Below are 23,637 nucleotides of genomic sequence, written 5' to 3'. Positions count from 1 at the left end.
ACACGGTAGACGTGTAACGTAGCATATAATATGGACGACTTAACAAAGTCAAACCAGTATATTTTTCAACACTACCAGATCCGAGACTACAATATAGATTATTAAGATATTTCTATAATTTATGTACAACTGACTTTAAGCAGTATAGTGCAAACAGACTGAAAAAAGGACACAGAAACAGATTAGTTCAATATTATGAATTAAAATAGATCTAGTTTATCATGATGAGTATTTTTCACCTTATATTGACCACAGCCACCTGTTGATAATTTTTTCACTAAAAAACTAATTTTACGGTTTTTTGACGATGTTGGTTGTTTGATAGACTTGTACGACTATGCTAAAATGCATTCTGGACCTTCGATTAATCTTTTAAAACGATAAAAGTTATGATATTCTAAAATTTTAATACTCAATTCATCAAAAACCTGTTTTTTGAAAAAAACTACGTTTCATGCATTATCTAGTTGAAGGAATTAGTTTTGACTTTCGAAACTCCACACACACATTAATGTATACTGAAACATTATAAGCGTATAATCATGAAAAAAATTCAATTTTTCACCTCAAATTAACCACAGCCACCTGTTGATCGTCTTTCACTAAAAAACTAATTGTACGTCTTTTTGAGGATGTACCTACGTTATTACTACTTTTTGTATATACATTGTATAAAATAGTACAGTGTCCACGTTCTGCAATCTTATGTTTCATTATACCGTACAATATTTCCGTGTTCTGCCATTATAATTTTTATCCGATTGTATAAAGTGACCTTGAACCCTCTTCGCCGAAAAGTGTCCTCAGTATCCAAATAAACGCTTACCGAACATCATAATCTGTTGTAAGTCATCATCCCTCGATATATTTAAATAATATTTTAACGCACTCAAATCATCCATAATCGCTGAGGCCCTGAACGCATCCAAGTATAATACCTATATCACGGTGACGGATGAACACGATAATCGTTCGATCTCACGCCGCCGGTACGACACACTATATATTATTTAGTATATAATACGTATATATTATAACGATATACTATCGCGTGAAGTTTTCGGCTGCGCGTTGTAATAATAAACAAATAACCCAAAATAACGCGTAACGGACATCATAATCGCACAGATCAAATAAAATTAATATTTAATCTGTGATAATAATATGTTCGTACGCGTCATCATCCCTCGATATGTTATATTTCAGTACTTCGTGTATGCAATACGCATTCAAATCATCCATAATCGCCGACAGGAACCAAATATAATACATCACGGTGATACGGAAGAACACGATAAACGCTTCGATCTCACGCCTCCGGTACGACACTATATAATACTATATAATGATATACCATCACGTGAACTTTTCGGCTGCGCGTTGTAATAATAAAGAAATAACCTAACGGGATGATCGTGTGTGATCGGTGTCGTATTATAAAATACCATAAATGTACGCGACATACGGCGCTTCCGCTTCGTTGCATATTTGGACGCGTGACACGAAGCGAACGGTACAGCGGTGATAGCGTTAACGGGGTGCGACGGATGACAGCGGTAGAACCGATAGAGCGGTACGTGCACGGCCCAGGTCCGGTCAGGTGTCGCACGACGACGATGACGACTTTTATTGGCGCGGCAGAGCCGGTACGGCGAGCGAGTTGATCGGAATAAAATCGTCGGATGCTAAGTTTCCGGATATACGGCGAAGATGCAATTGTGTGCGACATCGAACGAGACCGGAGTATCGGACACAGACATGACCGACCAAACGATATTATTAGGATATAGATTATTGGACAGATATATAGACAAGTGTAAATCGTGTACATATCTCGCGTATTATATTTTTAACGAATAAATAATAATTTATTCGTACCGGATAATATAATATTTGACCGGAATAGACTGTGCGCTGTCTTTGTTCGTCTGTAATCGCATGTTTCCGATTTAATACATCATTTTTTTTTTTTTGCTTGGTTTATATAATATTAATGTATTATTATATTATAATATCGCTTGTGGCGGAATGAACCAACGCGAGCACTAGAGGAAACCATATACTTACATAAAATATAAATACATATAATGACATAATGTAATATTATCACGACGGTTAACGATAATGCAGTGCGTGACCGTCGACAACGGTATACGGGGGTTACCGGTACACACGGGCGAGTGACGATACGCGTGACACCCGCAGTGATGCCTGTAAACCGCGCGAATTATTGTACGAGAGGTGATCGTACCTGGGTGAGTTGTTTCGGGATAAAAATGTCAGTAGTGCCGTCGTCCAAGCGGTCTCGATGAGCTGTGCAGTTGTGCGACATCGGCGACGATCGGATCCAGACATGACCGACCGGGTGATAATTTATTAATAGGCATAACAGTAGGTATCTGGATATGTGTTCAGCGGCGTGTATATTTACACGTATATACAGGCACGTATACAGGGGGGGGTTTAGGATTCAAACCGCCCCCGAAATAATTTCGAGTAACGAGGAAAAAATTGTTTTATTATGTTGTGACACAATTTATATTGCTATATTTTGTAAACCCCCCTCCCCGACATTTATTTTTGTAAACGTGCCTGCGTATATAGATATATATGTGTGTGTGTTATATGTTATATATGTCTTGAAAACCCGCGGCCTAGTCAAAGCACTAGTGGCCACCGATTCTGCAGCACTTATCGTGTATTCGCCATCGTCACCGCATCAATATCGCACATATTATTACATAAGTACTATAGGTAAGTACTTTGCACGCTACTCAAAATTAATTATGTGTAATAAACTAACAATATTAATGTATTGCGTATCAATTTCATTGCATTGCGTTATTAATATTTCTTTTGAAAGTTAAACCAATTAAACTTTTACAAAATGTTTTTATTTACCTACGAAGTAATAATGTAACTTTTGCCGTTGTGTTTTCATTTGACCGGAATTTATTTTTAAAAGTTTGGTACCACTGAATTATAATCAATTATTTATTTTTTATAATTTATTATTATTATGATAAAATGTTGAATTATTGTGAATTATGTCGAGACTAGAGGTTCGGTTTATTAAATAAATATTGTGTAGTTCGAGAAAAAATACGATGAATACAACATTTAAGTAAGTGGAGTACCTATATACACTTTGACATTACTACATTAGGTACTAATAAGTAATAGTGCTATAATGTACACTGATTTGAAGTTAATTATATTCTAATATTCTGTATAGTACAAGTGTCTAATACTAGTGTTTGTACCAATCGTCAATGTAAACATCTATATCGCTAAGCCACCGTTTATTGGTTTATCCGCTTATTCAGCTTTCGAGCTTAAAAACGCCGAGTATTACTTGGTACCTGCCTACTTATTAAACATTTATACGAGACGAGAATCTATAGTGGTATACAAATCCAATATACTTGTATAGCGTATACCTATATTATATCATAATATATATCTAAACGTTAAAATGCGTTTTAAGTATATATTCATCCTAATTGTTTTATGCAATCCCCTTTAGCTTATCGACATTTTTAAATTAATACTATTGATTTGGTAGATATGTATAATTAGTGGTGGATCTGAGTCTTTCAAGGCGTGGGTGAAATTTCGGCTTTAATAAAATTACTACTTATATAACTTATATTACATTATTACTGATATACTATACTATATAATTCCTATACACTAATACAATTTTTTTAATTATTTTTATATTATAGTCAATAATTTGAATTATTTTATTTTAATAACTTATTTTTGTATTCAAAAGCGACATTTTAATATGTATTCACTATGTTACTCATTTTGGAAAGACGTATAGTACTTATATTATTTTCCAAAAATAAACTGAATTTAATAGTGATGTACTATTGTATAACAAATTATTTTACATATTTTATATCGCATACATTGATAAATGATAATGTTCATACTGCTCATGCTTGCAAATTTTCGATTTTGCGCTAACTTTGCGTTTGCCTACCTACGCTCAGAGCTGCACTATAATATGTGAAATGTGAAACTGAAACATCAATAAGTAAATTATTATTTAATCTATTTAGGATGTAAGTCAGAGTTGTTATTTATTATTATATATTTGTTTAAAAACGAATAAAATATGTTTAAAACAATTTACAATGTAGGTGAATACTGTGAGTGTGAAAGTCAAAAAGTCAATGTGATATACAATTTTCAATTCGTGATGACTGATGACACACTTGGTAATTTTTCTTTGTGAAACAATAATAATTTATGAAGATTTTGAATAAATTTGATTTTTGTAATTTATTATAAAATATACTCAAGAATCTTTTATACATTTTTTTTTTTAAATAGTTGTTCCTACTCTTTTGCTGTATACCATATTACTATACAGGTTATAATAGTTCAATATTATAATATAATACTTGGTAAACATTTTATAAAAAAGCAAATTGTAAAAAGTTTTATTAAGAGTACCTATGTCATATTTACTGTAGCGTGCCGAAGAAGTCTTTCTTGTGGCAATTGTCTGAAGTCTAAAATAGGTATGTGGGCAATGGATAAGTATGTAAAGTAGTGGGCAATGGACTTAGATGGATTTGATACTATTAAGTAAAAAAAATGTTTAAAAGCTGTAAGTACATGGGTGGTCAAATGGTAGTTTGCCTCAGGTCTAAAAATTGTTCAGCATGCTAATTCACATGTATTTTATCTCAATCTTACAAACGTACAATAAAATTAATTTTTTGTTGTTAGTTATATTAGAGTGAATTGACCTAATACAAAATTTAAAGGTATGAAAATAATCTGTGATTGAGTGTTAGTTTATACAATATACAATATTTCAATTTTTAATTAAAAGTGTATATTTTACACTTTTTTACAACTAACAAAAAAATTTGTTCTATTAAAAAAAAATTATTACTTTGTATGTTTTTAAAACAAAGACAACATAATATAACATATACGTTATCATGAAGTTATCTTAAACATTTTAAATGTATAAAACTACAAATAGTGTATCGTTTAAGGGTATAAACTATAAATACATGTATATTGTATACCATAGGCGTGCTAGAAAATGTTTGCTGGTGGTGCACATTTCACAATACTAAAAAACAGATTTAACATTTTTTTAATTCATGAAATATTGTTTAACTCTGTACCCAAATATTAAACTAAGCTGAACTCACTAGTGGTCACCACCCCTCCCCCACCCCGATGCGCACGTATATTACATATTTTGAAGATGTTTTCGTCCTATAAATTAAAAAATAAATTATTTTTTTTTGTAATAAGCATAAGAATAATATGATTTTGTTTTAATTATAACTATTAGTAAAATACTTCTAGACTAACCAAAAATACATATAAAACCTAACCATTCTACTTTGTTTTAAACAGAAAAGGTAACATAGTGTTGTAAATATATTATTTGCAAAATGTTTTTGGTACACTTTAATTTGTAATTGTATGATAAAAAATAAATAAACTTAAATAGCTAGGATATTAGATTTTAAATTTACTGTATCGTTTATATCATGTTTTTTACAAAAATTAAAAAAATATATAATTTAATTGTGTTTATCAAATTTAATTATTTAATTGTAACTTTACTGTTTACTGTATACATTTTAAACTATAAATTAATAAATATATAACTCTTTAAATAATTCCCATTAAGTCATTATGGTTACATGATAATTATTAATTAATATCAATCATCATATAGGTAAATGATAAAATATTTTTATATGGGTTGTGAAATTTATAAATCACCTTGTATTATAATTTTTCAAACTATAAGTATACAAAAATAAAATTTTTATAAATTCCCAAATTTGAAATCTAATAAAGTCGAGTTATGCGTTTAGCGAAAAATCAATTTTTAACATAAAAGCATTTATTTAAAAATATATATATATTTACAAATCATTATACATTTTACATTATTAGTACAAAACAGTATACAACTAGGTATTTGGTACTTTTACACAATAATAAAATAAAAACTAAGTATAAAAACAATATTTATTTTAATTTTAATATAACCTATTATTAACACGTCATAATAATTCATATTATATTTTAGTAATATAAGTAATAACATTAACATAGTATATAATAATAGTATAGTACATTATTACATTGGGAATCAATGTTTTTTTGATGGATCCATTTGTTAAATAAAACATTTTAAATGACAAAATTATATGATGGAAATATCGAGCTCACGAACTTTGCTAGTCAGAGCTCTTATTTTTTTACCACTATATGAAAGTCAATAAAAAAATATACCCATATTTTGTACTTCGAAATAATAATAACAATAATAACATCTTAACAACTCATGCTTGCATTATACTATCTAACTTAGTGCAATCATAGGTTCGTATAATTCCTTTTCACCCGCATGCATTTTCCTTTTAGCTTTAATTGTTTTATCATTTTCGTTCTCTAAATGTTTGTTTAATTTCCTCTTGGTTTTTGACTTGATTTTTTCTTCGCTGGAAGGTAAATCCTCCACAGGGGCATATACCATATGGTATTGTGAGAATGATGACTTGGTCGGAGCTGTGATATCCGCAAAGTCTCGGAACCCTGCAAAAAAGTCTTCTGGGTCACGGAATGCTGATGGTCTAGGATTTCCAGAAAACCTGTAAAACAATTATTTAATAACAAATTTAAAAATGGCATAGCTGAACCTTAATCGATTTTTACATAATCACCTACAGTTATATACAAATTGTAAAATCAATTCTGACTTCAGTATATAATATATTATAGAACTTCAGAGTATAATATACCATAGAACTTCAGAGTATGAATTTGATTTTGGCTTTATTCCAAAATAAATTTAGAAAAATAAATATCAAGATTTTTTTTAAATTAAATACTAACGAGATTTGAATTTAAAATGTAAAATACGATTTGCGTAAGACAATAAAATTAAAAAATATAAAACATTATTTATGTTATACATTTTTTAATGGATATTTTATTATATTTATTTAATTTATAGTAGAAATGGGACAATTTAATTTTTTTAATTCAAACATATCTACTAAATATTTTATATCACATTAATATTGTTAATTTGGTGTTGCTGATTGAAATTTATTTGATAATCCACTTCCTTTGCAGTGAGTTTATCGGTTGTAAGGGTTTATAATTAATCTGATTTTAATAGATAAATCTATGATTGTTTAATACGTTATTATTATATTATATAGTACGACCTCACTATAAACCGACAACCGTTAATCAGACAATCTCGCAGTAATCCGATGCTCTCTTTTCTCTTTCTCTATTTCATGACGCACAAAAAGTGTCATTTGTAAATTTCACTGTATCGATACAACATGAATATATGATACATGTACCTGATGCGGTTTGGGAATCCATGATTTTATATCCGATAAAACGAGACTCAAAACACTTAAATACTCTAACTTGTCGATCGTCAGTTCTTAATTTATCGATTTTTTTGGTACAAGGTTTGATTATTATTACGAGCATAAAAATACAACTTTCTAAGAAAAACTAGACGGCAGAGACGAAAGTTGATGACAGGCATATCATATACCTATTGCCATTTATTCGGTGCCCCTGAACGTACCGGTGCGGTCGTCCGTGACTGTTGCCGTCGTACAGGTACGGGTCGGACGCGGCCGCTGTCTCGCCGGCCGCGTAATACGTGCCACCGGGTATGACGCCGAAGTTGCCAGAACCCAACATGGCGCTCTCCTGGTTGGACGCCGCGGCCGTCTGCAGGTACGGCGTCAGCTCGGGTAGGTAGTCGGCCTCCTGGTAAAGTCGGGGCGGGCGTGAGTGGTGACCGAGTTGGCTGAACAGCGGTCCGAACGCCGGCAAGAAGTGTTGGCCGTCTGCGGACGAGTCCCTCCGGTCCTGCGTGCGGAAACCGTACGCCTTTTAAATGCATAATAATAATATTGTTAATTATTATTGTATTGTATAGATGTCGGATCACTATGAACATTTCTAATTTCTATCGTACTAATCCGGTTTCCCGAGTCAATTTTCGAAAAGAAAAAATAATAAATTTTTTTTTATTATATTATTGCTATTAATTTATTATATGTATATAATATATTATTCATATAAACAAATAAATGTACGAGTACTGAGTCACCAATATACAATCTGTTTACAAAAAAATTACGCGCAATAAAAAAATAGTAATAAATTGGCAATGCTTCGAGTGATTCGAGATTACCGTCCATTAACTATTTAGGTTGTTGTAAAAATTTCAATCTAAAATATTATACTCACAGCTATATTTTCTGGACTTACTCTCTTCAAGCGTGCATTTCTATGCGATTCTGTAATTATATATTAAAATATATTAGTATACATACATAAGTGATAATTATTGTTCATTACAACATTGTTTATGTACACATATTACATAATTAAATAGTAAGATAACATTATAATATTTGTACGTTTTACACGAAATGTTTAAATCCATTCGTTTTTAATGTTTTCAAATAATTTGTGTTCGACGCCCATAATAAAATGTAAAACTTAACTGGAAATATAGTAAAATAATATTATATAATATTCCTATTATCTCGCATTCTCGCATACATCCATAAAGACTAGTAGTCGCTTATAAATGCACATCTATATACATTATAGGTACTACTTAATTAATGGTATCTATCTCTTTAAAATTTGTATATAGTAATATATTAATAAGTGCATAATTCACAATAACGATTATAAAAATAACGAATTGTGAATAGTGAATATCGTTGTCGTTGTGTATTGATTGCTACCTAAAGTATAATAATTCATAAATCATAATTATTAATAGGTAAGTAATAATAAGTCATTTAATAATATATTTATATGTACGCCACAGTGTTGGGATACCCGAGTTCCATTTTTCGAAACACCGTTACTCCACCTCATTGTGTTCTATCCTGCAGGGCTATCTTTAGGCGGTGGACGATGGGGGCAGAGTTCCCAGTCTAATCAGAGTTTTCACTTAGATTTGGGATATTGGGGTTTCACGTTTGAAATAAAAATATTTGGAAGATTGGTTTCAACAAATTATATTAATTAAAATATTTAAGTTTTATGTTTCACATAAAGAAATACAGTAAATAGATATAAATTTAATTTAACGAATTGTTTTCTGACAAACCTATTATAAGTACATGGTTAGTATTCTGATGATAAAAGAAGAAAAGAGGGATACATGAATTATGTATACTTATGCTCTGAAGTAAAAACAATTTTTAAAAATAGTTTTATTTAAATTGTTGATCAATACAGAATATTTTATAAAATTTATATCTAAAATTTCCATTTATATTATGTAATGGACAAATTTATAGGTACACCATTTTTATAAACTATGAAACAATGAACCAAATATGGTACAAGACAAAACTTAAGAGTACCTACAATTATGCTTTTAAAAATTCATAGAGCTTTTTTTTTAACAGCGTACTGCTTATAAGCTTTTATTTGCTTATTTGTAATAATTTGTAGCTTTTATTTGCTATTAGGCTATGTCCAACGATGCGCCCATACAAACAGTTTAGCTTTTATGACTTTATTAATATAATTCAGACTACAATTTTTTTGTAATTTGTTATTTTTAATAAATTGATAAGATCTGCAGTATAACAAAAAACTAAGTAATAGGTAGAGAAAATTAAAAATATAAATTTTCATCTCATTTCACAATAATTATTATTTTTTCAGCGGGTCTTGCAAATCCTAAGAACTATTCTGCCTTCTGCGTCTCTAACTATCTGTTAATAACATCACATTCACGAGGTGGAATAATATTATTATTTGACTATGTACAGTGTTGATGCGGGTACATGACATTTTAATCGTAATTAGGTGTATATTATTATAATTTATATTTACACGAATCGGTTTCGATCATCTGCTATAGACGGCAATAATAGTAATAATTGTTGTTGTGCATTACGATCGTAGACCTATATAATTATAAGCCTATTATTATTACGATATAATTGCGTAATATACATAACACTGTGCGAATAATATAATGTATAATGTATACAACGGGGCCGCGGTGCAGCGGTCGGTGAAATTATATTCTAACATCGCGGCATAATGTGTCGACCGAAGTCATCAAGTCGTGAAAGGTCACTGTAAATCGGCGTAGGTTGGGCGAACATGACGAATACGAATATAAGTATAATATAAGTATAGGATTCGTCGTCGCGCGCGTGCGGTATACGACGTGTATCAACAATCCGCAGTTCCTTAGCGGCTTAGCAGCAGTGGCCTGGAAGCGATAGGTAATAGTACCTACCTATACTGAAACAGAAGCGGAACATCGACTTTCACTCTTAGAAATTAATATATTATGTAGAATAATATATACAATATTATAATGTATGAGATAAAATTGCGGTGTGTCGATATAATATTTTACCACGATTGGACGAATATCTGCAAGGTCATTGCGCAGTATTATACATATTACCATTATGTATTAGCCATTAGGTATTTGCGCGTTACACCGAATTGCCGACTGATATACATGTACAGGTAATGTCTTAATGTTTACGACAACATTGAGCATAAAAAACAAACCAAAACGAATGATCTATCCGCAAAATATCGTCGTGCGAAAAAAAACCACCGGATGTACGCGAATAATAATCTACGCGGCCTCTTATAAGTACCCTAACAATGTTGTCATCATCAACGGAGCTGAACACAAAGATCTCAACGATGACGGCAATCCGCATCACTGATATTATAACTATAGGTATACTACTATGCAATATGCCTTTATGTATGACTGTATAGTGTAATAGTATATATAGTAATATATATATATAGTATGATGACAACATCGTCATTGTTGCCAAAATTCAAGTCGTATTTAAACGACGTTTATTTGTTTTAAATTTTACACGATTTACCTTAAGAACACCTTATATCCTGGTAGTGTCTGTCCTCCCATTATATAGTTACCAATGCATATAATTACGATTGTTATTTGATAATACGACGTTTATTTATTGTCCGTGGTTACTGTACCAACAATCGATTTATTGTTAGAGTATATGCAAGTATGTTACAGTTGATGCTGAACTTTATTACATTATTTTAATATAATATAATATTCTTTTTACTAAACATAGTATGAGTGTTCAATATTCATAAATAAATCATAATCAAAAATAATAAACCTATAATCTATGATATCATCACATTTTAATATTTTATGTCAACTATATTATATATACACATACGACATACCTATATACAGGAAAATGCATTAAATGTTAAATATTAGGTAAAACAAATATGGTTTGATTTAAAAAACGGAACAATACAATATATTTTAGAAACGTAAATTGAATGTTAACAGTCGTAGTGTTATTGCACTACAGTTATAATCGATCTGTTTGCATTACGATGAAATCTAAAAAAAAAAAAAAAACGTTCTCGATGAAAACGGTAACAGACTGCTGCTGCAGTACCCACTTGTTACGGACGCAGCACATATAACTATATAGTTATAAATGTATTATATAGGTATATTATTATTTTTTAGTATAACACTGTTAATTATACAGACGATGCAATTTTGCTCGCGTAATAATACCTATACAAACATATACACATTACACACATATACCCAGGTTGTCTTTTAGACACCAGCTTATATATATATACAACATACGCGTTGTGTGTATATAATAATAATATATGCATTACACCCGTAACATGTACCGGTTGACCTAGACAGTAGGCTCGTATGTATATAATATAATATTAGGTACCTATATTGGGCTATATATGTAATTTTTGTGTCAAACGGAACGTTCTCGCGTACATAACGCGCAGTGTGTGGTTTATATATGTATATAAAATAATATACGTATTATCGTGCATTGTTGTTATCCAAACACAATATGATTTTCTATCACATTATAAACTGCAGTATAATATATTATATATAGGTATAGATACTATATTCTATAGCACACTATAGTGTATATATATATCTGCGGGTATACCTGCGGCAACGGTGACTTTCGTTGAGCAACTGTCGCAGGTTTTGATCCGGTCAATATAAAATGTATAACAAATAACAATGCAACACAGTTATAGGTTGTGTCGCAACGCCAAATTTAACGCCGTAGCTGTATACGGTCTCGGGAGTTTAAAAAAATATACACAAACGTTTTGAAACGTATACAAACGGTTTCGTTTACGAGCATGTCCATATAAAATTACTATGGATTTATAAATTATAATAATAATACATACCGAGTAGTGGATTCACCTAGCATGCTAGACTGCATTTTTTTTTTACTTACACTTACATTTATTCAAATTGTGATTTTTGTAATTTCGAAGTATACTTATAACGGCCATACTCTTACATATTTAGATGAATTAGATGTTTTATACCATTCAAATAGTGTTATGTGGTGATACAAACTTCTGGTTTTCAAATGAAATTTAAATTATTAAGCAGACGATTCTTATGAAATGTTTGATGTATATAATAACTAAATTAAAATTTGAAAGATTGGTTATTAAGTTATTAAACTTTATGTACAAAAGGCTAATGGTATTAAATATTAATGGTAATACTGGTAAGTGCTCTTACTAATAAAACATAATAATAGCCAATAAGTTAAATAAATTTGAAGTTACGATGATTTAAAAATTACAACTGATAAATGATAATATATTATTATCTATTAATTTACCTATTATTATAAACACTTTGCAGGATAAAAATATCGTCGGTTTACAGTTTAAAATTATACAAATTAATAATTACATAAATTTTAATTAAATAATAATGTAATATATACTAAGATGATATTATTTTATTGATTATCACTAAGACTTAATATGTAATGAAAGGATTATTTCTAAAATCGAAGTTATTAACTTTTCAACATACACGATTTATAGAATATATATGTATATTACATAGTACTATTGAATATATAATTTCGAGCGTTTTAAGTCTGATGGAAGGTAACAGACTGGCATTAATAAATGACGCGACTTTCCACTTAATTGTTTTTTAATAATTCCAAACATTCAACCATTGTATTTATAATCTTATATTATTATATAAATCTTACATCAGTCATTATGCGCCGATTTGCTAATGGTATACAAGTCCATATACAATAACCACTTCAACAATTTTGCATATCTATTTTATAAGCCATCCTACGGAAGAATCTTCTTTAGATTTTCATAATTTTGTTTATTAACGTTATCTAATTTATGACGAACAAGCTAATGCTAAGTAAACAACTTTTAAACAGTTAATATCTGACTATCTGAGAAATCTCATCAGTTACGTTTAATAAATCCTAAGGTACTAATTACACACATAGAAATGGGACAGTTGTTTTAACTACATACTATGTTGTCAAGCATTATAATTGAAGTAAACTGCATTTGTAGGTTAAATCAACTGCAATAGAGCGTTAATCTAAATATAATATTTCAACTATTTGAAGGTATTGAAATAACTCGTAAAAATTGTTATTTTGAGAATCCAGGTTATTTAATTTAACATGTTTTGAGGATTAAAATGACTACAAGTTAATGAGTTATTCTGAATTATTTTTACTCTTAAAATAAACATCGATGCACGTTGTTGTGACTAGCCTAGTTGATATGATAATTGATATTGCACTAATTTAAGTTGTTCTCAATGTTTGTTTTATTTGAATCTAATCGCATAAAAAAGTATGCAATGAAAGATACCTGTTATATTATATTAAGCTTGTTATTTGTTATTTAACTTAATTTGTAACATTAAATTAAATTAAATTTTTTATCTGTATTTATTTTTTAACGATACAATTTAAGGTACCTATTATATATTGAGAGGCAATTCGTATTCGTTTTATTTTGCTTCATTAGCATAGGTGAATATTGGGGGCTTAATCCTTCTCAAAATGTAATCAAGCCACACCGCAAGGTTGAAGAGTTTAAAAATATATGTTTACATGGATCAGACAAACATGTTAAGCCCCCCAAAATGTGATCAAATATCTGCGTATGTTCATTAGTTAATTACCTACAACAATTTTTTTTATAATATCTTATAATTACACAGGTAAATTGTAGATATGACTTTATTTAGATAACAGTGTTTCCACAACTAATATTAAGATAGGTAGTGGCTCTAGGTTAGGCGTTAGGTTAGGAAAACTTAGAAATTTCCCCAATCGAAGTTCGAATCTCTGACAGTTCTTAAAATTTTTTGCAATAGATGGATAAAAGTAATATTAATTTTAACTCCTTAAAATAGTTGAGATAACATTATTGATGTAGTTATACCGATACTTTTTATGAAGTAAATTAGAACTGAAACTGGCGTTGTATTAACTAACATAGATGAATTAAACCAAGTGGTTACTATTAACTACATAGCGTAGTCAAATTAACACTCCTTCATCCTTAGGCGAAATCTAACGCTCGAATGTGCACGGAATTGACTTATTTGGTGGTTAAAACAACTCCACAGTTTTATGTGTGTACTTTACCATAATCACTATAAAACAATTTTGTAATATGTAAAATCGCCCATAAATAATAAGTAACTAACACAATTATTGTTACTTCTATTTTATATTTCATGCAAAATCATTATTTAAGATTATCATCTTAAAATCTCTAAAATTTTATGATTTAGAAACTATTTGTTAAAATTTTGGTTCTGTTCAATATTTTTCAAAATAAAGTATTTAAATCATGATTGATAGTAAAAAAAGGGTGGTTCTCATTTAAAAAAAAAATGTTTATAACGCTACAAAACACTACTTAAATTAAATTAAAAATTCAAGTATATGAAAATATGGTATGTCCTTAGGTATACTTAAAAAATCCAAGAATCAAAATTCGATTAAAAGTAGCTATTACAAATGGATAAGAAAGAGGCTGAGTAAATGCTTAGCGAATCATATTTATATATTTATATGCGTTGCAGTTGTAGACTGATGGATTGTACCACAATGTGTATATCTACATATATTTTACTACCGATCACATAAGAAAAGTACGTAAAATACAAAACAAATTAACTACAAAATAAAAATTGTAAACGCGTTGTCGACACACCGCATACATGCGATATACTGCAACATTTTAGCTATTTGTAAATATGTCACCTACTCATTGTATTTTTGAATTACGTGTACCTACTGCCACAGTAGGAATTTGCTACACTAATGTTTATAGCTTGACAAATTGGTAAAATGATTTTTTTTTCAGCCATATCGGTTTTTAGTTTCAACAATAACACAATAAGTTCTTTGAATGTGTTACTACAATACATATAGGTAGGTGCCTAAACAATACTCGTGTACACTATTCCTACCTACTATTTATTAATTTAAACAATTATATTGTTATGGTAATATTCAATAACATAATATTATAATGTGCTACCTTTTTTCTGTCAAAATTATTAATTGTGCTCACAAGTATTACAATTTGTTATGCGTTGTCGCCACTCAACTATAGTCTCCAAACTGTTATTATAGATTACATGTATCGTGATAAATATTCATGATGAAAATAACATTGAAGTTTAGAAACATGTATAACATATATATATATAACGATACATTTTAACAGCATAGTTTTCTGACGCTAATTTTATCATTAAAAACCTTCATTCCGGGAAAATTTAAATTTGTATAGCCACTTAAAATCTCAGTACCTATAATATTATAATCTTCAATGCAACACGAAATATTGTTTTCAAAGTTTCAACCGAGGCCTAACAAGAAATTATATGTATTCTCACGGTTACCCGGTGACCCTGCCCGTCTGCCTTTGTCTATACACGACTGATCATGAAGGTATACAATATTATTTTATACGTATGCAACATAAAACAATGTTAATATTATATACTATTATTGTTCTTATAATATTATGAAAGTGTCTGTGATCACGATAGATACGACGATGTTATGATTAATTATATTTGAATTAGGTACACGAATACACTAAAACGGTATTAATGTTGTGTTGCTTTTCGTAGTATTTACATAAACTGACCTAACGTTTCTGCTGTAGAGCATTAGCCGTATTATATTAAACATCGATTACATAATTGTCTACAAAAACGATGGTTACTTAGACTTGTTAAAAAAAGAATGGAAGTGTTAACAAAGTGTGACAATTGGCCCAATAACCTAGGCTGTAGAATGAAATTGTGTCGACCAATGTTTAATATCCATGACATTTTGCTCCGTTGAGTATATAGTCGTGTTAAATACGCCTATACATACATAACCGCTATACACCGACCACCACTATTTAGCAACTATTGCAAATCAAACAAAAAAATCTTTTAGATTACGTTGCATAATAATAAAACGGCGCGAAGAAGTTACACACAGACTGTATGTAAACAATGCATCTGTAGAGTAATCCAATTAATTAGACGAAAGTCAAATTATTTGGTTTTTTTAATCGGTAAAAATAATCTTAAAATAATAATATATATTATACATTTATGTAATGGGGAGCATTTACATTTTATAAAATGATATCGGTGAAATTTCTAAGTAGGTATCTAATCAATATTCAATGTCGTTTAATTCGTGTATAAATTAAAGCATAATAGAAATTATATAACTAATATAAATGTATATAAATACAAACGGTTTTGTACGGTAAACACTACATTATAGTAGATATTACAACTAAATTCTTTAATTTTAAATTAATTCGGGTACCTAAAATTTTTATAAAATATGTAATCACTGTAATTACTAATTAGCCGTTTCAAAAACAAAAGTTTTTAATAATATTTAGGTATACTCGGGATTAACAATGAAATTTTTATCCAAATAACATTATACTTTCAATTTATAAAGATAACTACTAACTGGACAAAATCTATTTTATGTATACCAAATGTATAGAAGCTTTATGTCATACAATTATAATGATTTGCATGAGTTAAAAAATCTTTGTACAAAGAATAGTCTATGAAGGACGTCTTAATGTTGTTGAAATATCTTCAAAAGAATGAAGATATCTTGTGATATTTAAAAATAATATAAATAGTACAAGGTAAGTCTATTTATAAGGTTGCCTTAAAAAGCAATCAAATGGTACCTATAAAATACTTTCAAACAAAATTAAATGAATTTTAGTTAAAATAATCATTACTTACTGAAATATTACAAACAGCAAAAAATAGGCATTATTATTTACACAGCCTTAAAGGAATAAAATATCTGTTATTACTATTCAATATATACGTATTTATAGTATATTAATAGTTCAAAAACTATTTTTGTGGGCATTTTTACATCAAGATTCGTCATTTAGAAATATTAATAATACAATAATGATAGATGACTTTATTTTTTTATGGTATTACAAATTATACAGTTCCATTAAACTTGTTCGGACATTCCATTGACTATTCTTTTTATTCCGATTAATTATAATAATGTGTGATATCCACATACACAGACTTTTAATACACCAGCCGTTTCAATAGTTATATAATATAATGTTATAAACAACACAGGATTTGCTATCGTATTTTCTAATTTCTTTTCGTGTTTAACCCTACAATAAAGTTTTAAATGTGCCGTCTTTTCACGACTCTATCCAACAGACCTTTGACCGTGGAGATGTCTTGAACGGAAGAATCGTAACCTTGATTAACGTACTTTCACTACACCGAATATCGAGTTTATAGATGTATACCCTGCAGTAGACTATCTCAAAATTCTCAAACTTTCTCTTCTAACACGTTTGGTATTTGTTATTACATTTTTTTTTTCACTTAGAAACAAACAGTTCGACAAGTTACATGAGTACAGGTCAAAGCAGATGTGCCCAACTTTCACCGTCAACTGCAGCTAACTGGTTGCTTGCGTAATGCACCCATAGTACCGGAAATCGCACCAAATCCCTAAGTTGTTCAGGCGCATTAATAACAATGGATCGTTGTCAAGTTCAATTGTTTACAATTACTTCATCATTCCATAAAATTAAAATTACGAATTAGTTATACGTAGCTCGTGATTAATGAGTATATCCTATAATGTCAATCATAAGAATACAATTTTTTTTATTATTCTTTATTGCGAAAGTATAAAAACTTTATCGATAACATTGTCGCTTGTTCATCGATCTCTGCGTGTATCAATAATAAGAGTGATAAATAGAAAGTTTGAAAAGAAAAAGTCAACTCGTTCAATCATTTCCTACAGTCTCGAGTGAATACTGAATACCAATATTAAAATGTCTTAATATAAACAAACACGTATAAATCTATATACAAACGTTTTTAAACACGTAATAGCAGTATGAATGATAGGACTATAAATGTGATTTAATTCATGATATAATACAAAATGAAATATTGGTATTATCCATGTGTACAATAAAAAAGTTTATTATTCCACCTGATGTATTTGAAATGTATGAGCCCTGATACATTTTATTTGTTCTTAATTTATTTCGCGTAATATTAAAATTTTAATAACTTTAAAACTACGTTTTTATATTGACTAAGCAATACAACAGATTGTATAACATAATAGACAATATGTTTTCCAAAATGAATATTTTTATATGCGTTTAAAACAAAAATATTAAATTATTGAATTTTTAAAATCTTAACTAAATTACGATAATTCACGTATAATAATTCAATAATTGTATATTATATCCTAAACATTACAGGATTTAATGATTGATTTAAACTGTACGTATCAATTAACAAAAATCTTTAATACCAAACATGATTATACGCCCCAGTAACTTTTTAATATTTAGGAATGAGTTTAACGATACGATATTTTACAACTTAAACTTTAATCTTTAATATTTTTGTTGTTTAAATTTTGTGTTTTCACTATGTAACTAAATGTATAAGCTTAAATATATTTGTTCATTTTCATAAATGTTTACTTAATATATTTTTGATTTAAGTATTAATTTAATACAGTTACAATTTTAATATTGTGCATAAAATATATAACCTAAACATTACAATAATATACCTAAAAATAGAATTATTTTTTAAAAATATTCAGAAATAAAATAAACTATTGATTTTGAAATAAAATAATAATAATCAACATGTTATCATATGGTATATTGTGGTTCTACCTAAAAATATATTATAAGAAAATCTATTTTAAACTTTTTGTTGCATAATGTATTATTAATCAAATTTAAAAAAATTAATTTTATTATATTCCAATAAAGTACTGATTCGACATTTTAAAAAGTATAAATCTACAATTTTTTAGATGAAATATTATAAATTCAAATATTAGAAATATTTTGTATATCCTTTAAAAAAAAAAGATATCTATTTAATTTTTAATGCAGTCAAAATATATTCATAAAATTATATAATACCAATAGATTTGGAATAAAATTATACCTTTTATTATCCTGGAGGCCGACAGCGATGAACTTATTATAACAGAACACACAATAAAAGAAAATAGATTCCGACAAATCATTTTAAACGTTTTAAATAAATTTTGTTTTAATAATAACTGTTAGTGTATGAAAACATCACATGCTCAGTCGCCGGTATGTATAACTAACACTAAACGAGCACATTGACGGTTCGTTTTTTACTGTGACTGATCGAGTAACCGGCTCACAGGTACCCACTACCTATATACCTACACCACTAGAATCGGTCTCCTGCTGTTGTTTATGTATCAACTACACACCGCAGTAATGGTGATACCAAAGTACCCTTAAAATATAAATTTAAGAAGGTTCAATTAGTAGTTATACAACGTTCTTGTCTGTACCTATTTGTAATGAGTATAGGTATTAAGGTGTCTAAAACTTAAATATACATCTTATATATTTATTGTATTATAATAGTATAACCAGTTACCACATTATTAATTTTATTAAAAAAATATATAATACAAAGGTTATGTTAATTATATTTTAATAATCATCGTATGATAATATGCATAATAATATACTAATTGTCTTTACCAAATGGTTCATCATACTTTAATATTTAGATAAAATTAATTATAGGTAACAACATATTTTTTAAAAATATAAACATATTAATTCATAACATTATTAAATTCTTTACCTAATATTTTTATAAATATATATTCATATACATACTACGAACACTATATAATATAAACTATTATAATGATGACGGAATACTACGGTTTCTACTTAAATTCTCCTTTTTTCGATTATCTATTTATATACTTATAGATGTTAATTTCAAAACAGTTTTAATATACTTATAATATTATGCCTATATAATTGCATCAGGGTCCATAGAAGACTAGAAAAAAAATAACTATCTATACAATACGTATAATTAGGGTCAGCTAATTAGATTTATAGTGGCCACTGGCCATGGGGCCTAAACTCGCACAAAATATTGAAATTCATCCAAAAAAGTATTTTTCTTCGTTATAATTGTATTGGGGAGTTTTTTAAATTTAATTTTTATGTTATGTTGAAATTATGTTCAATTTTTTTTTGGTAAAACTAGAATATGTATATGACTAAGTTAAATAAATATACAAATATTTCATGGTAAAAATTTAAATAAACAACCACCATAAAATTTTTTTTTCCATATGTTCAGATAACAAATATAGTCAATATATTGTATTTTTTTAATTTTCATCACTAATTTCAGTATTTATTTTATTGTTTTTATAATTTTATACATTGACCTATTTGATTAATTGACGTATGTATTATTATTATTTTGTATAACACTGAAAATACAACACGTGACATCTTAACCACATAATAAACTCGATCAGTTTCTAAAACACATTTAGTATAATAGTATTTACAAATACTAAAGAAAATGGAAAATATACTAAATATCTAAAGAATAAGGATAATAAAAATAGTAACAGATATTATTATTTTTTGACAAAATTATTCCACTGTTTATTGTATAGTAAACAAACTAAGTAAATATTACTATTGTAGCTTAAAAAATAATGAACATTTTAATTTTAGTTATAATAAATAAAAAATATACAATTTTTAACATAAAATATTATTTTTATCACATTGCCTCACATTAAAAAAATGATACGAAAAAGTAATTTGTATATTGCTAAGCAACTATTAAAAAAAAATTATATATAAATATATATATATATTAAAAATGAGCCTCTATCGGAGTATATGAGACGGGTCAGTCAAAAAAATATATATTTAACACTGGCGTTGCTTTAAACATTAATAAACTAATAACCTAATAAATGCATAAGCTCATAAAGTATTGTTTGTAATTGATACTATTAGAGAGTAGAGAGTATAGAGACATAAAATATAACTATAACTTTTTTTATAGAGTACTATAACTAGTTAACTAAAATAAACAAAAAAGTATCAAAGTAAAGCTTCAGGACACATAACCCTTTCCTTATGTACCACCAATCTCTCTATATATATATATGTATATTGTATATTATATATGTATTACATAACTTCTAAATAGACGGATTATCTGCTTTTCAAAATATTTGTGATAATTAAAAGTTTCCGGCTTTGGAGTTAAGCATATCAGCCAAAGCTATGCAAACAGTTTTATCAAATTTTTTCTTAAGGGTGTTATTATATTCCTCCACTAAAGCACGGTTTATTTCAATCTCCTCATCTTTGGACAAGTTCAAATTTTCAGGGTTTACCACAACTTTTGTGTTTGTAATAGTGGTATTTGCATGGCAATCATCACGGTTGAACATATTGCTAACTGGACGTATATTGATATTTTCGATTTCAAAGTAAGCTTTATCTTCGTACTCTTTGTTGTTGGTGGTGGTAAGCTGCACTCGGAAAGTTCCGCTCAAATAATGCATAACCAACTCGGTTTTTGAGATCAATTTTTTATTGGCCATGTCAACAGTCATATTTTTTACTCTTTGATGAGTTTGGTTCAAGCCATTAGTGAAAACTTCATCGACTTTGAGTTGTATGCCCAAAGGTGTACTGACATTAAATCCTTTGAAGTTTGGGTCCGATACGTTCTTGAATATAATGTATGGTCTAACTGCTTGTCTAATTGCGATAGAAATGTTAGGTTGCATCGACTTCACTACATTATCGGCGATGTGTTGGAAAGCAACATCTTCCAGGAAATATCTAATAAAAATAAGGAAATATTAAAATATTTAGCAAAAATAAAGGTATGTATTACATGTTTATATTTAAAACTTATAACTTTATTTTTTAATCACGATTTATAATAAATAAAGAATAATTATACTTGGGAATACTAAATAAAATCATTATTAGTTTTTAGTATTTAATAAATACGGATACATTATCAAAAGACATATCTCGATTTTGTCAATTTCATAAATTATATAAATTATTGTAAAAAAATTAAACCAAAACACTTTTTAGATAAATATATTATGTTATTTTACACACTATTATAATTAACAGTAACTATATTTTAATAAACCTACAACTAAACTTGTATTGAAACACGAGTTATAAAACATGATGTCCATTGTTTTATTATATTAAGATTTACTTAGTAAAATACTATGTTATCCTGCTACTTACTTTAGGCTATTTGAATTGTCGACATTTGTTACAGCTGGAATATTTCCTGAAAATGAAGCTTTAACACTTTTATATGAAATGCTTGAACTTGGCACTGAAGATGGGTATTTCATGGTGTTTTCAGTAAATGTTGTATTTGCTCGGTATTTTAAATCTTCCAATTGAATGTGATAGTTTCCTTGATCAAAGTATGTGCTATTTGAATAAAAATAGTGTCCTCTAATATTTGCCTCTTTCCATTCGACATTAGTTTCGATCTATAAAAACGAAATTAAATGATAACTGATTACAATGAAAATTTGTATTGATTTGAACAATAAATTAATATATATTTTTATATAGTGTGCCAGAATAGAAAATGAGAAAAATAAAAGAATATTAGTTAATGATAGGCAATAGTGTAACGTACTTGATCAGGTGCCCATTTAACGATAATAACGTTTTCGTTATAATCCGTTAGTCCTCTGAATACGTTGTTGTTGAATGCAAAATCAATGTCTGATTCATATGAATGTGTATTCGGTATGATAACTTCATTTTTGAAATATCCAAACGGAAATGCGGGGTCATAAACATGACCGCTGTACTCAGAAACTACTCTAAGTTGATTTTGGTACGCATTAAAAACAGCATTTTCAATTTCTATTTCACTTTTGTCTCGCATATTTCTCGGCAACATCTCAGGTATCGTATCATTGTCATATCTCCAATTCACTAAATTGGGTACTTCGACTAAAAGAGTTATTAAAAATTAGGTAGATAAAGAATTTTGGCTTCGTATATTTTAAACATTTTTTTTTTTTAAATGAGATAGAAAACATATAATAAATAATAATATATTCATAGTTGAAATATTAAAAATAATTTAATTTTACATTTATCAATTCATATATTACCTGCAACAGAGTAAGAAATGCAAACAGCCAAAATCAAAACCAATGACGACTTCATCTTGAACGCGAATAGGTTAAAAGTGTTCTAAATTAGTAAAACAGTCCTAGCTTTTATATAAATAGTTTGGTAATAAAACCGTTTATTATTATTAATTAA

General features: G+C 28.4%; 2 protein-coding genes across 3 annotated transcripts; both read right to left on the bottom strand.

Moving 5' to 3' along the window:
• Positions 1-5,875: 5,875 nt before the first annotated feature.
• LOC132930399 (uncharacterized) lies at positions 5,876-19,659 on the bottom strand. Of its 2 annotated transcripts, none has more exons than XM_060996249.1 (4): positions 19,436-19,659; positions 8,284-8,333; positions 7,577-7,920; positions 5,876-6,647 (listed from the first exon to the last, which is right to left on the bottom strand). In XM_060996249.1, exons 1-4 carry the CDS (start codon positions 19,515-19,517, stop codon positions 6,359-6,361), a joined length of 765 nt encoding a protein of 254 aa, XP_060852232.1. In that variant the 5' UTR covers positions 19,518-19,659; the 3' UTR covers positions 5,876-6,358. The 2 variants fall into 2 exon arrangements, with proteins under 2 accessions (XP_060852232.1, XP_060852233.1); XM_060996250.1 differs by having other exon boundaries at positions 7,610-7,920; positions 19,436-19,658.
• A 1,265-nt stretch (positions 19,660-20,924) lies between these two features.
• LOC132929770 (uncharacterized) lies at positions 20,925-23,637 on the bottom strand. Its single transcript, XM_060995329.1, has 4 exons — positions 23,484-23,637; positions 22,997-23,319; positions 22,588-22,844; positions 20,925-22,158 (listed from the first exon to the last, which is right to left on the bottom strand). The coding sequence occupies exons 1-4, from the start codon at positions 23,536-23,538 to the stop codon at positions 21,549-21,551; spliced, it is 1,245 nt and encodes a 414-aa protein (XP_060851312.1). The 5' UTR covers positions 23,539-23,637; the 3' UTR covers positions 20,925-21,548.

The sequence above is a fragment of the Rhopalosiphum padi genome, chromosome 4, assembly GCF_020882245.1.
Source record: "Rhopalosiphum padi isolate XX-2018 chromosome 4, ASM2088224v1, whole genome shotgun sequence".
In the NCBI taxonomy this organism is placed as follows: domain Eukaryota; kingdom Metazoa; phylum Arthropoda; class Insecta; order Hemiptera; family Aphididae; genus Rhopalosiphum; species Rhopalosiphum padi.
The sequence above is the reverse complement of the archived record's forward strand: the minus strand, read 5'-3'. Positions and strand labels throughout refer to the sequence as shown.